This window comes from Topomyia yanbarensis, chromosome 3 (assembly GCF_030247195.1).
Source record: "Topomyia yanbarensis strain Yona2022 chromosome 3, ASM3024719v1, whole genome shotgun sequence".
NCBI lineage: Eukaryota > Metazoa > Arthropoda > Insecta > Diptera > Culicidae > Topomyia > Topomyia yanbarensis.
This window is the reverse complement of record NC_080672.1, coordinates 11897498-11912889: the sequence shown is the minus strand read 5'-3', so window position 1 is coordinate 11912889 and position 15392 is coordinate 11897498. Positions and strand designations below refer to the sequence as shown.

General features: G+C 37.0%; 1 protein-coding gene across 3 annotated transcripts in view; it reads left to right on the top strand.

Moving 5' to 3' along the window:
• Positions 1 to 713: 713 nt before the first annotated feature.
• The window catches only part of LOC131688517 (uncharacterized), a 37413-nt gene continuing 22734 nt past the window's right edge, over positions 714 to 15392 (top strand). The window contains exons 1-2 of one of the 3 annotated variants that reach the window (XM_058972816.1): positions 714 to 939; positions 5211 to 5479. In XM_058972816.1, coding sequence (XP_058828799.1) covers positions 5386 to 5479 — 94 coding nt within the window. In that variant the 5' untranslated portion in view covers positions 714 to 939; positions 5211 to 5385. Of the gene's footprint in view, positions 940 to 4938; positions 5480 to 15392 lie in introns of all 3 variants that reach the window. The other 2 variants (XM_058972815.1, XM_058972814.1) reach the window with 2 other exon arrangements.

The window sequence follows — 15392 nt, the reverse complement described above, 5'->3', positions numbered from 1 at the left end:
TTACATGTTAATCTGCCTTGGTTCAACAATAGCAGCATATCTGGTAAATCTCCCTGCTTCTCATGTAATGTCCAAATTGGTGATTTCTTTAACATGCGTCGAATGGGAATCACCAGTAGAAGCAAACTGAAGAAGTCACTAATTCTCTAAATAATAAAATTTGGCATAATGCTTAATTGTTCGTTAATCTTGAATAATCACTAGTAATTCCATTTGTACTGTTTTTTTATTATTTGCGTTCTACTTGCATTCTATAATAACATTTAAACGTCAAAATTCAGTAACATTCGGTTTAAATTGATTATTCAACAAAAATACAATGCTAGCATACAATTGTACGTTTTAGTACACTAATCCATAAGAATTTTGAAATAATTCACTAATACGCATAATACATTGCATTTCGTGAACAATACACAAATACGTTTTTAATGCGCTAATACGTAAGTATTATGAAAGAAATAATCAATACTCATCAATACACAAAATACATGTCATTTCGTGAAAAATACACAAATACGTCTCTCAATTCGTTAGCCTGAATCGAAAATACTACAGTGAGTCGCCCCTCGCAGTCAGAATAATGTTTTTTTTAACCCTATCTCAGTAAGTTATATCGCGTAGCGTGTATTTTGCTGGGGCTTTTGTAAAATAATTTGCAGTACTAGAACCTTGTTGCCTTTCAATATTTTTTTGATTGACAGTTTGTTTGAACGATGGCCGTCGCGTGGTGTGCAATTTCGGGAATGTTATACGGAAAATTATTTAATCGTGACATTTTAAACTTGTGATATTCTGTTAAAAGTCAAGCATTTAATTGCTTGTTTGTTAGCAAGCGAATTGTTTCATGATAAGCTGAAATATTACAGAATTGTGTGCTTATTTTGATATGAAAACCATATGGAGCAGAAAACGAAGCCTATAGAAGTTCATAAATTGGTGAAGAATAATTCTAATTATGTATAAATCTGCCATGTTAAACGGTGACGTAGTGGTTTCATCACGTTTAGAAGATAATGTTTCATATACCTCAGTTGCGCAAGGATCAGCATATATTAAATATAAAACAAATATTGCACTCTATACCGAATTGGACTACCACACAATAGTGTTCTGGCTATAGCCACACAACGCATTGCCAAGCAGAATTTACATTGTTATCAAAATTGACATCGCGATGAACTCTGCTCTATTTGTTATCAATCAATGTTTCGATTGGTTTTCACTCAAACAAAATTTATCCGAAATATGATCGCAGTACCAAATCCTACTCCTAGGTTGATGGGTTTGACGGTATTGCAAACATCATCAAGCATATTGCGTGCATCAGTGCTAAAGAACCTCAGACAGATTGAATTAATACGGATATTGCATTACGCCTCGATAGTGGTCCATGGAGGAGACCGAGAGTTAAGAAATTGGCCCTTAGTCATCGTGCACAGACTAATAAAATAGACGTAAAAGTAGAAGCCTATTGGTGGTTGTTTTGTAATAATTGTAGTTTTTAGTACCTACTAGTGTATCAATTTTGTACTAGTCGTATGTACATGTATGTGTTTGTCTGATTATTTGTGACAGCTGGTCAGGGAATGAATGCATTACTGGCGTATATGATAGAATAGTGGGTAATCCTGCCGGTGTCCAATAGGTGCATTCGAATCGATCCGCTCGGAAAAATCGGATGGGATAAATTAAGGTACGATTAACACGTGAATCATCCAATCCTGGTCAGCATAGCACGATGAAATTATAATAGAATGCAAATGTCGTTAATGGTGAATAAACATAATGTGCTGGCATTTAGACGAGTTTAAGTAGTTTGATTGCATGTTACATTTCTTCCTTCTATTTCATTAGTCTGTGGTTTGTTGTACTTCTATTAGTTTGCTTTTACGCTACTCGTTAATTTCTGGATCTTTTTCCTTACTCGGCTTGGTATGTTTCCTTCTATTACTCTATCTTACATTAGATTCATACTAACACTCACTAACACACTAACACTACATATACTCTTATCTCATTCCAAACGTATAAACGCTCGTGGCCTTCGCGATAGCACAAACCTCGTCACAAATGCAAACATGCAATTGTTATCATCCGCACATACTTTCGCCCGCGATCTCGCTAACATTAAAACCCCATGGTTAAAAAGTAAAGGTTTTAGAAACGTTTTTTTAACGTTGCTATGATTAATAATAAAATCCACTTGTTTTGATGTCATGCTGCTTTTTTAGTTAATAACTTTTCTCTGCGAATTTTCACCAACTTACAATTTCCACGAATGTGTTCAGTAGAAGAATACCTTTAGAAATATATAGTGTTCTCATGAATTGAATGATGAGGTGATTTTTTAAGAATTTATTTTCAATTTTAACCAATTTTCCATACTAATTTTCATATAAACTTTGAAATTTTTGGAGGGTCCGTAGACGCAACCGATCGGTACCAAAATTTGCACAATTACTAAGGGTCATAAAAGGAATCAATAAAGCCTGGTGGAATTAAAAGTCAAAAATTGAACCAGTCTACTGCACACACTGTCAAGTGCAACGATGAGACGGTAGGTGTACAGTTAATGCACACAGGCTGCAGAAATAGGTTGTTGAGACAGCCCGATTGCACACTGATAAATAAGAATAACTATAACAATACCGGTGATTGGCGTTACATTGGATATCGTAATCATATTGTTCTTTGCAGGTAAATCACAAAAGAGCTGAAAAGTAAAACTAGAACAAAAAAGACGGAACAATTAATGAGCTTTTCAATAGATGCATCCCGAGGTAGTTTGCAGCTTTGAGTAGAGTCTGGTCGAAAGTGCAAAACCAGTGCACTCCACTGCACCTGTGTACTGTCATCGAAAACTTCATAAGATTATCGGAATAGGAATATAAAAAGAAAATTGGTATTTAGTTAAGAAATAAGTGTGAAGGTAAACTATATACATAAAAAAGGTAAGAATGAATATCAATAGAATGGTAACAAATACGTTTATTCCTATTGAGAAATTTGAGCAGGAAGGACGTCAAACCTATACCAAAATTAATTGTGGACTTTGCGTTTCGACTTCATCTCCTTTTCTTGATCTATTTAACACCTGACTAGGTGTTTGCTCAGGAACACAAATTGTAACTGTATTTGGAGATATCATCGATCAGGTACTTAGCTCAATCCAGCTCAACGCTAGTGCTCAATTCTGATGAGACAAAGTCGAAACGCAAATTCCATAAATTGTAAATTGTCGTATCTTGAAAGCGAACAACATCGATACAGAATCAATCTATTTCATTTTTATATTTCCGTACAGCATGATAAACTTTCTAGATTGTGCAAAATGGGGTAAAACCTTTTGAGGCCATATGATAACATTTACCTTTTTCACTCATTCTGTCTCTTTTCATATAACACAGAAGATATCCTGCTGTCCATTGTCTTTTCCCTTCCTTACACAACCAATACTAAAGTTTTTCGAGTTTTATTGTGCATACTCATTTCACAACACTCGTAATCAACAAATTTTGAAACTGATATCTTAGCAAAGTGACAATATTATTGTTTACTCATTTTCTGTGAATCGAAGCTCCTTGAACCTTAAGATGCTTAACATTGAGATGATTATAGGAGCGACACCCTCTACATCGGCTGCATGATAACACCACGCACCGGTATGATGAAATTCGTAGGTACAAGGTACCCAATTTTAACAGAGCTCTAGTGCACTTACATTCAACGGTACTCGGTTTGAGCTGCTTATACCATACTAACTTGATTTGCCGGTATGTATTTCTGAGAGCGAGAGAACAACACAACATACTCTCGAGAGCGTTCAGTCTAGAAGAGAGCGCATAACATAACCTTACCAATATTTAGATGAAAAGAATAGAAAATGCGTTAGTTTCGATAACAACAATATCCAGTCCATGAGGTTGATTTAATTTTACCGGTTTTACCCATCCCACTAGATAACAGTTTCCATGCTCACTAATATAAGTGTAAGAGAAAGAGCGAACGAACGAACGGAAAACGGGTGAGAGATGGGTATAGTTGCTTCACGAGAGAAAACGTGAGGAAAATAGCAGAGAAAGAGCTACGAAGGTACTGAAATAGCACTTTAGTATCGAACATGCTAAGCCAGAAGATATTGTGGTTGCCACTGCTGGGACCAACTCGTCGTCGTCGTCGTCGTGGACATCAGTTTGGGAAAAGTGTTGTATAATCGTTTTCTGACGGCGGTGTGCTTCTTGCTTCCAGAGCAGGAAGTAGTGCTGATTGCCCACGATAAAGGAATACGTGTATCGATTTTCCAGTAACACCGATCGACTTATTGTCGTGTATCCGACCGGGTAACCGGAAATAAGTGCTCATGTACCAGTAGCACTATCACTACTCTGTTTTGCATCAGTGATCAGCACGAGGTTTAAGTCAAAGAGCTGACGAATTAACTTGCTGTATTTAATATAATAAAAGAAATATATATTATCAACGAGTCGAGGCTAGTCGCGAGTGTGCGATAGGGATAATAAAACAAAGAACAGTGTAAATCGTCGATAGGAGCTTGAATTAGCAATCAGCAGAAAGCTCAAAAGTGGAACATCCTACTGTATTGATTATCATATATAAAATATCAGCCGAGTTCAGAGATTGTTCTGGCAAACCCTTGCCAGTGAGCTAGAGCGAGAGAAAGCAGTGGAGCACGAGATTGCATTTTCCAAATTACATAACAGCTGATTGAGGAAGGGAAAAAAAGGAAACAAAAATACCACCCTCGCCATCGGTGCGCCAAGCTGGCATCCGAAGTTGAAGGTGGTGCTACGACTGCTACGATACCGGTGAATCACTGACTTAGGAGAGTCGAAGACGAGTCTGTATTCTGCACCGATTTTAATTGTTAGTCTATCTGGAACATCATCATGTTGCGATCCTCTTGATTTCGTCTAGTGACCATCGAACAATTTTGGCAGTGTTTTAACTAATGTGACGATTGCATTCTAGTGACGAAGGTTTAAAGCCGACATCACAAGGCACGTGAGTTGTCTCATACAACCACACGCGGCAGTAGTGTTAACCCACGAGAGTTATGCAACAACGACAACGAATGTGGGAATACGTGTGTGTGCATGTAGGGAAAAAATAGTATCAGAGACTAAGCGGCTCTAGTAAGAAGTGTTTTTGTTAGTCGTGCCCTTACTGAAAAGAAAATCATCTCTCAGGCTGCTTATATTTAGAGAAACACTGTTTATATATATTTTTTTCTGTGATTGAGTAAGTGAACAAAATTGTACAAGTTCAGAGCCGAGAACTGTCAGACAAATCAAATCCTTAGAATCTATCGTTCGCAACGGCGCCATCGACTGAAGCAGCAGCATCAGTACCAGATCACACTCAATGGCGAAGGGTGCCAGAAAAAAGACGAAATGGGTGTCCCTGTCGTTAGCCAGTGCCACAGCAACAACTAATCCACCGACCGAGAATGAAACTGGTAAGTTATTGAATATTTTAAATTTATACTTCGAATTGTTATCTTGCCACTTCTGAAAACTGCTTTGACCATGTGTCAATCATGTCTATGCTCTTAGGTAGACCCGTTCATTTTGTCTATCCCATATATTCAAAGCGAAAGCACATGTTTGTCTTCACGAGCATTCGAAATCACATGGTCCTTGTCACTGCCATTTCAGCAGCAGGAACGCGTACTCGCGTTGTCGTAAAAAAAAGTATGCTGGAAGAAAAAGTAGACATATTCACCTCTCTTTGCCTGCCAGTGATGTAAGAAACGCTACTCGACCAGCGGAAGGTATAACATTGTAGACCTATTATAGGCCTGTTAGGCTGGTTTTGTTGATTTTTCTAATGATTCTCGGGTTAAAATCGAGTTCGCTATAGTGCAGGCCTCATACGCAGTGCTTTCTTTTTTTTTACAGAAGAACGGAGAGCACCTATTTTCGTTCACATGCTAAATGAGAGCTATTTGTGTGAAGATAACTGTGCGACCCGGTGACTTTGTATAGTGCAATACCATTCTTGGTGGGATATGTGCGGCTCAGAAGGTGTGCCATGTACAGGCAGTCCATTTGTTCAAAATGAAGAGATGTGCTTATCCGGTTACATGATTAAAATGTGTGGAAGAAATCTGTTGCTACATATTTTTACTTTTCTTATTATTAGACAGGTATAACAAAATTCACAGATTATATACATACTTCATATGTGTGTCTGAGAATTAAATTTGTGTGCGTGCAATAGTGCCATATCATTAATTCAGTAACGGTTGAACTGAACTTAATCAAACCTGTTTCAAACGATAGGGCTAAATGGCGATAGATCGCTTTAATTTTGTTTTGAACCCTGATGGGGTAAATGATGTCTTCAGATGAATTATGAGTACCACTGTGGACCACTCCGCCTGACTGCAAATCAATGGGTTGCGATGGAATCGATACTATCTATTCGACGATTCTGAAACGCAATATTGTAAGAAAACTGATGTGAAAAATTCGAATAGCTCGTCTTTGGGCATATAAAAACACATGTTTCGACCGACCTTTTGAAACATTGCGTTGGTCAACGAGAGCAAAGGCTGGTTTTAATAAAGTGATACTTTCATGAATTTGTGAGACATTAGACATCAAAAATCGGAATTCGATTTCTGAAATTTAAGGAGCCCTTTTGGTGATTTTCATGGTTGATTTTTTTTAAATTGGACCATTCTGCGGTTTTCAACCTAATGAATGTGTACGTCAATCTGAAGTCCACTTAAATATTGATAGCACTGTTATTTTTCTATGTCAAAACCAGCTTGACGGTTCTGCAGCTGATGCAAGAATTCGATCGTGAACCGACAAATGGGCTTTAATAACAAATGTACACAAACGGAGATTTGATTAATATACTTCATAAAGAATATAAAAGCTCATTTATAAATATTTCACGTTTCATGAAAATCAATTAAAAACAAAACGGCGGATCCTACTTTCAACTGTAAACAAACCGCCAGGCGGGTTACGCATCTGCATTTCTAAGGTAGTGTACACGGGCGAAATTAACAGCATCATTGTTTACAAGGTCCGTAAACAGAAACGCCCTAAACCAAAACCAAATGCTTGTTACGCCCCGGGGGAATAACAAATTTGTTTTCTGGCGACACTGCAGGGCGAAATTGAGAGTCGTCAAAGCAAGAGGATGACTCGAAAATGGCCTAATCAACATTTCATAACAACACTTGGCGAAATATTTTTTTTTTCTTCAATTTTATCAACGAAAACGTTATTATATAAAACATTTTAGTTATGCTTCCGAAAACTAGTAATGTTTCAAAGTGTTTCAATACATTTGAAAGCGCAGTATGCATAGACTGTTAAAATACGATTTAATTTTCTGAAGCGAATTTTCAAAGCTATTTTTCTCGATTCGATATCATTGCGACTTCGACCCTTTGGTCAATTCATGATCCAATTATTCACTGGGTCTTTACTCACTTTTCGTAAGAGGTGACAAAAACAGAAGTTTCATATTCATGTAATGTTGTTTTAAGCCACCATCAGCTCAAGGTTTTTCCAGTGTATGCTGGTCGACTTATAGTAGTTCCGAAATTGTTTATCGTGCAACCTTCGCCTTATTGTTGTTTTTGAAGGGAAAAGAGGGGGTTTGGCGGAACCGTAACCAGGGACAATTACGCGCATTCTGCTGGATAAAAGAGTTCCTTCCAACTATAGTATCCAATCACAAGGTAAACAATTTCACTATACGTGCTTAACCGGTTGTATACCGTTCCCCAGAAAGTCAATCCCCAGCATTCCATCCCCCAGAAGGTACCGTTCCCCAGAAAGACATTGCCCAGAATGTACCATTCCCTAGAAAGTCATTATCCAGAATGCTCCATTCCCCAGAAAATCATACCTCAGAATGCCCCATTCCTCAGAAAAGTTAATGTTCGTAATCATTTTTTTTGTGGTGGAACCTAAGGTTTGCTCATTACCTAATTCAAGGAACTGATGCGGTGTGGAGCTGCTGAGGTCATGCCGCTGAATGTGGCTGCCTCTCGCAAGCAAACCTGCGTTATCCACTCGTATAACCGGTTTACTCGACCATAGGGATTGGTTCCTTCTTTCAATCATGAGCAGTTTTCTGATTTTGTATGCCAAACAACTCTTGCACGCAAATTTTTCATATTTTCGTCTGACCGATTTATTCAAACATGGGTGTTAATTCCTTCTTTTGAACTTTCCCTGAATCTATATTAAAATTGAAATGAATGCTCATTTTGACAAACGGTTTGGTGTGTTTTTAGAGCATTTCTCGACAAACATATGACAGCACAGTTCACAGCGTTTAACGAAAAAGCAAACTTTTCTCTTTTGTTTACTACCAACATCTATGGTTGGAGAGTAAGGGTTTGTCCAGAATTTCCGCTGAAAGTGAATTTTGACAGTTGGCTTTAACGTCGTAATCATATATTTGTCGAGATTTATCTTTCTTTGGCATTCGAATTGTTTCGTACGCAAATGTGCGATCTACCCGAAATACATTCGAAAGTATTTTCATACCTTATGCCAAATGGTACTTATACCACACACTAACAGACATAATACTCGAAAACAATTCTTCGCCAATGTTAGCGGTCATTTTGAATATATTTCTGGTTGGGACAGTGATAGCATTTACGATTGTAATCAATATATGGCGCCACTGATATATGCACAAGTATACGAGATAGACCACTAGTAAAAAAGTTCCTTGGTCTGAGGGTTAACTAATTTGTAAATGAGTGATTAGAAGCGTGTATAGTGTTTGACGGATCGACATTTTTAAGGAGTTAATCGTAGTGTTATGTCTGTTTGTCTGTGCTTATGCTACACGACTGTTAGGTCAAATGGCCAACTACCATATAATGTCTCGTCAGACGATGTTGTGCCAAAAGACTTTATGCCGAACAGGATAGACTTGCTCAAAAGTTGGGACAATTCTTCAAGTGTGAACTGGGCAGACATAAAGAGTCATTTTCATGAAGATTCAACGAACTGCTCATGTTTGAAAGAAGGAATCATTTCCTATGTTTGAGTAAATCGGGTAAGCGAATGGATAACTGGCTTACTTGCGAGGAGCCATGGTTTTCGGCAGCTCATCCTCAGCAACTTAACACCACATCACTTCAATTACTTCGATAATGCACAAAGTTTTGGTTTCACCATATAATCTTACTTACATAACACTGTTTCATTCTTTTGAATCCTAGGATGGGGCGCTACCGCTTCCAATGATTGTTGCCCAATGTCTCTCAAAACACATCTGTATTAGATTCTGCAATTTGTTCTACATCTTTCCTGGACAATAGTTCTTTCTGGGGAAAACACTTCAGTATTTTATTTTGCGTGGAATGTGCACGAATCGAAAGCGAAGAATATCGTTTGATGGAAGTGGGACCGAGTACAGTCGTGATTCGTTGGTTGGGCCACAGCCTATGTCCAACTAACGAATTTGATTCGTTAGTTGGACCGACTGACAGACGTTCCAAAACTATCCAGAGAAGACGTTAATAGTGTAAATGCTTCTGTTCACATCTCTAATTATTTTCAGTTTGATTGTCAAGGTGAGTTTGACATTAAGATGCTTTTTAGTTGGACAATGGTCCAACTAGCAGAGGTCCAACCAAAAAGCGGTCCAGTTCAAAAGTGACCAACCAGCGAATCACGCCTGTAGTAAGTTAAAAAGGTCAAATGAATAAAAAAACAAAGCTTTTCTGGGGAATGACTTTCTGGGAAATGGTGCATTCTGGGGGATGGAATTCTGTGGTAATGGGACATTCTGGGAAATGACTTTCTGGGCAATAGTATTTTCTGGGGGATGGTATTCTGGGGAATGGCTTTCTGGTGAATGATTTTCGGGGGAATAGTATACAATCGCTTAACCCACTTGATGGTTTGTTTTGAGAAGGGTGAGTCAAACTCCTATCGAACCTTCTGAAGTTTTCTTCAAGTGACTTAGGCCGGCTACCCACGTTCCCTCGTCCAGTCCTCAATTCGTATGATACTCTGATGCCCCAGCCCCTGCCCAGGTAGGATTTGTAATATAATGTAGTTCGATTTAATATATGATGCTACTATGGAATGCTATGATTCACAGTAATAACAATCTGAATTTGGAAATTATGTTTTTTATGAAGTAAGGAACGCGGGAGTGTTGCTCCTTTTAAGCTGCTCCTCCCGTAGGCATAAAACCTTCTCATTTTTTATCTGTAAGAAAAATTACTTAGAACTTACAAAATTACTTACAATATACTATCTAAATTCGGACTGAGGTCTCGGACTAGATCAAGGAAGAGATTTTTGTCTTGAATTTCTCTCCATATCTGTGTAGACAACTTACTGCAGCTATGAGTTGAATGCACACGGGAAACAAATTGTTCCCAAAATCGTCAATGAAGTGCTATGAACTCTAGAACAAACACTTTTTTTAAGTTATAAAAACAGGACCATGAACAAAAATGATGTGTTTTATAATTATGTTCAATTTCCCTTCAGTAACGCCCACATAACGCATTTATAAGTGGGAATATCTGTTCTTGTTGTGTGAACATCAGTCACGGTTTCCGCCAAACTATTTCTAATTTGATTTTCGGTACGCGAACTAGTTCACAACTTTATGGACATTATTCATAAAACCAAACATTGACTCATAATGTTGTTCATAGATATAGAAACATTAGTTCACAAAATCAAAATATTCTGGTTATTTTCTCGTGAACTATTTCACGAAATTCGGAATTTTGTTCATGAATCCATGAATCCTCGTGAACTAATTAAAAATTTCTAATAAATTAGTCATGATCCAACATCCGTGCTCGTGAAATAATTCACAAAATCATCAAATAATATTCCCGTATTCGTGAACTGGTTTTTTATTCCTAATATACTAGTTATGATCCAATATCCATGCTCGTGAAGTAATTCATGTATTTATGAATTACTTCATCATACCTAGTATAATATCAAAACTTACCTCTCGTTTTTGTGAAATAGTTCACGAAATCATAAAATATTATTCATGTATTCGTGAACTGGTTGATGATTCCTAACATCCAATATCCGTGCTCGTTAAATAATTCACGAAATTTAGTAATATTATTTACGTCCTCGTGAACTGGTTCATGATTCCTAATATATTAGTTACGATTTAATATCTGTGCTCCTGAAATAGTTCACAAAATCATGAAATATTCTTCATGTATTTGTGAACTGATACCTACACACAGAAAATTTTTTTTAGCAAAAATAAGAGTTTTGCACTCTTAGCAAAAATCAACCAACGCATTTTCTTAGTTTGAAAACAAAACGTTTATTTTGATTACCAACTTCATTAGCTTAAAAGGATATCTTGATTATTATTCTTGATTAATTTAAAAGTTTTACTTTCAATCTGACAGTAGGCGTTGGTTGTTTCTTGCTAAGAACACTTACTTTTACCAATATTTTTTTCTGTGTGTAGTATAGTAGTCACAACTTACCAACTTACTTTTTTGTGAAATAGTTCACGAAATCATAAAGTATTGTTCAGTCTTCGTGAACTGGTTCATGAGTCCTAACAAATTAGTCACAATGGAATTTCGTGAAATAGTTCACGAAACCTAGAAATATTATTCGTGTATTCGTGAACTGGTTCATGATTCCTGATATATTAGTTACGCTCCAATATCCCTGCTCGTGAAATAGTTCACACAACGTAGAAATATTCATGTACTCGTGAACTGGTTCATGATTTCTAGTACATCATCTACAATCTGTTTTGCTCGCTGGTGATATTTAGAAGATGTCCCTAATCAAATTTTTACGTGAACTCTTTCACAAAATTTGTAGTGTTATTCGTGGAATCATTTTTGTTCCATGCACCTTTTCATGAAATGCTCTACTGCTAGCGACCAGTAATAGGTACTAGCAGTAGATATAAAAAAAAACTATTAGGATCTCAAAAATTGTTATTCATTTGATAAGATTCATTGTGATATCCGGACAAAAAACGAACCACAAATAGTGTGCGTGATATAGGTCACAGGACAACATATCGCGAATCAGTCCATGATAAAACTGCTCATATCATGAACATTAGCTACATTACTCTTTGAGAGTAAGTTCTAAAATAAAATATCGCGATAACATGAACAGAAATTACGACAATTGTATCTAAGACCCTGCAATCATGAACACAAATCACACATCTCGTGACAAAAATATCTAAAATCGTAACTGGGATCCTGAATACATGAACATGAATCACTCTACTCATGACTAAAATATCACGATAACGTGAATGTAAATTACGAAAATAGCGACTAAGATCCTGAAATCCTCAATTTTAATCCCGCTGATCTGACAGGAAAATCCGATAGAAAACTCATGAATAAAATAGTATGGTAACGTGATGAGATATCACAAGGATCGCGAATAAGCTCTGGAAATCATGAACAACGTTTGACTATCGGCTGTGTATTCCTAAATCATGAGCAAGAATCACAACAAAAACTGAACATGTCCAGGGAACAATAACAGTAACCCAACCAAACATTCCAATGTAATATGTGGATATTCGGGACGAAATAGTTTTTTGAAAAATCAAATAGTTTCATGAATACGAGGTTTGTTATTCACGGTTTTCGTAAATCGTTCAGTTCACGAAATCATGACCTCCTGTTCATAAATTTATGAACGGATTTTTTTTCCGTGCAGCAATTGTAGCATTGTTTCTTTTGCCCAATACAATACCTTGCGAAGACGGATGCCAGAAGCAAGTATAGTATTCTACAGCTCGACGTTACTGAGTTTTGATGTTCAAAAACACCAACTCGTCTTCTTCTCACTAAAAAATCCCAATGAACTTATTCCTCTCGTGATCCGATTAGTTTCCAGAGTATCATCTAGATACCAAACTTTTACCCTCTATTCGCATCTGTAACACGCCGTTTTTCATCAGCACTAAACTCTGTCATATAGGGTAGAAATATCATTCTTTGCCCCCACCCCAATTTTCGCCCCTGCTCCCTTCTATCTGCTTTACGATCTGAACTTTTTTTTGGATAAATATTGAAAAACAAGCTAAGACGATTACAATATGCAAACTGCATTAATTTAAACAATGATATTTCGAAGCGTATTTTTAATCGTAAATAGTCATACCTGTAGAGCACCCATTTTCCTGAAAACTAAAAAAAGGAGTGATGAATTTCAATCGCTGGGAAAAATATATAGTTTTTATGATTGAGCATTAGAATATTCGATAGTAATGATTGTAAGTGCTGCAGGAATACATGTCAACGAATATTCGCTATTATTACCTTAATTTGAATAAGTTCGAACGACTTTTATAAATAGCGAAATTTAAAGCAAATTGAAACCCGATTCTAATCTTCGCCCCTGGCGAAATCCCATATAGCATCTGTGGTCCCAAGGAGCAAAAAGGGGGGTTTTTTATTGCTTCAAAACTATTGCTTTAACGTCGAGGCGGAATAGGATCATTTTCGCGAACAGCTTTCGGATACAGAACAGCACCGCAAGCGGTCGATACAAGTAGTGGTCGGAGGCTGGTTTTCTTGTTTTTTTTTTCTTTCGGAAACTTTGGGTTTTCGATATCTAGGGTGTCGCTTGTGAAAAACAGTTATTTCACCACAATTTCTTTTATTGCGCTTCAAACGATTTCTGGTGTTCTAGAAAGTTATGTAGGCGGCCGAAATAGACCATTTTGTAAAATTTGAATTTTCGAAAGAAAAATCATTTTTTGATTATTAATAAATAACGAACAAAAGATCAAAAGTAGAAAACAGGAGTTTCATATTCATATATGAATATAAAACACCTGATATATCAGTTTTCTTCCATTTTTCTTTGATTAAGCAGTATTCTTTAAGGGTGTCAGGCCATTTGGCATAAAGCCATTTGGCATAAGCCCGTTTGACATACAGTCGATTGGTATAAAAGTCATTTGGCATAAAGTCAACTGGCATAATGGCCATTTGGCATAATGGCCATTTGGCATAACGTGCGTTTGGCATAATAGTCATTTGGCATAAGGGTGATTTGGCATAAACACGGGTAGAAATGCGAGGTGGCGTAGCCACATTAGGCGGCGGCAAGTTTTTTTTAATTTATTTATAGTGTCGGAAGCGCAAGAACTTTGCAAGCAAACCTGTAATCCACTCGTTTACTCAAACATAGGGGCTATAGCTAGTTTAAGTTCGACTGAGCGGCAGCGAAGTCGGACAGTACGGAAGGAAAGCGATGTGGCGTAGCCACATTAGGCGGCGGCAAGTCTTTTTTTAATTTATTTATAGTGATTTTTTTTGATTTTGTGAAAAATATTCCGTCTAAAGTATTCGTTTCAGTGCAGTGATTATGCCAAATAACCATTATGCTAAATGGCCTTTATGCCAAATGACTTTTATGCCAAATGGCCATTATGCCAAATGACCGTTATGCCAAATAACTTTATGCCAAATGACTTTTATGCCTAATGACCTTATGCCAAACGACCTTATGCCAAATGACTTTATGCCAAATGGGGTATAATCTTCTTTAAGGTTTATCTACTTTTTTCTTTCAAGTGGATTGTTCTATACCTGCTCTTTACTTTATTGAAAACTATTGTACTAGAATGAATTTATACTCTCACATCTCCAAATAATTAGTATATCAATGAGAAAATTGCACACCGTCGATAATGGCTACGTAAGAACGACATTTTATTTGTACGTTTGTCAGGAGAGAATATAACACAATTACTGTTTTATCACAGATTAATTTCAGTAATTGAAGAAATATTGACTGTAGATTCCAACTTACGTATTACGCCGTGCTTTTCAATTTATTTTATTCCTCAATCGTTGATGATTAAAATGTTTGTGCAAGATTTCCAAAAAGAAGCAATTTTAGACAAGTTTTTGTGCATAAGGACACAAGACCTTACATAAACTAAATACGTTTATTTAGGCCAAATTGCAGTAGCTTAACGAGGCCGTTTCTGCATTTTTTTTTAAAGTATATTGCATGTGTTAGTGAGGAAAGGGAAAACCGTATTTAGGGGCGGCCTGCTCGTCTGTAATGGGGGGAATATGTAGGAAGTGGGATACATTATATAATTGACATTGTCGTTGGTTGGTTGATCATTGTAACGAATATGCACCCTTGGTTGTAGTGATTTCCAGCCTGCAATCGCTGAGGCGTTTTGAGTGTCAATATTTCGGAAAATTGTTGTTACTCTGATGCTGCCATGCCAATTGCCTTTCGCAATTTGCAATCACCAATGGGTTCAAGCTATCGCATCGAATGAGCAGTCGATGTGAGAGTTCCCAAAATCGATTCTTTAGCGGAAGTACCTAAATGTGACATCCCCATGTAGCTTTAGAGTCGAAC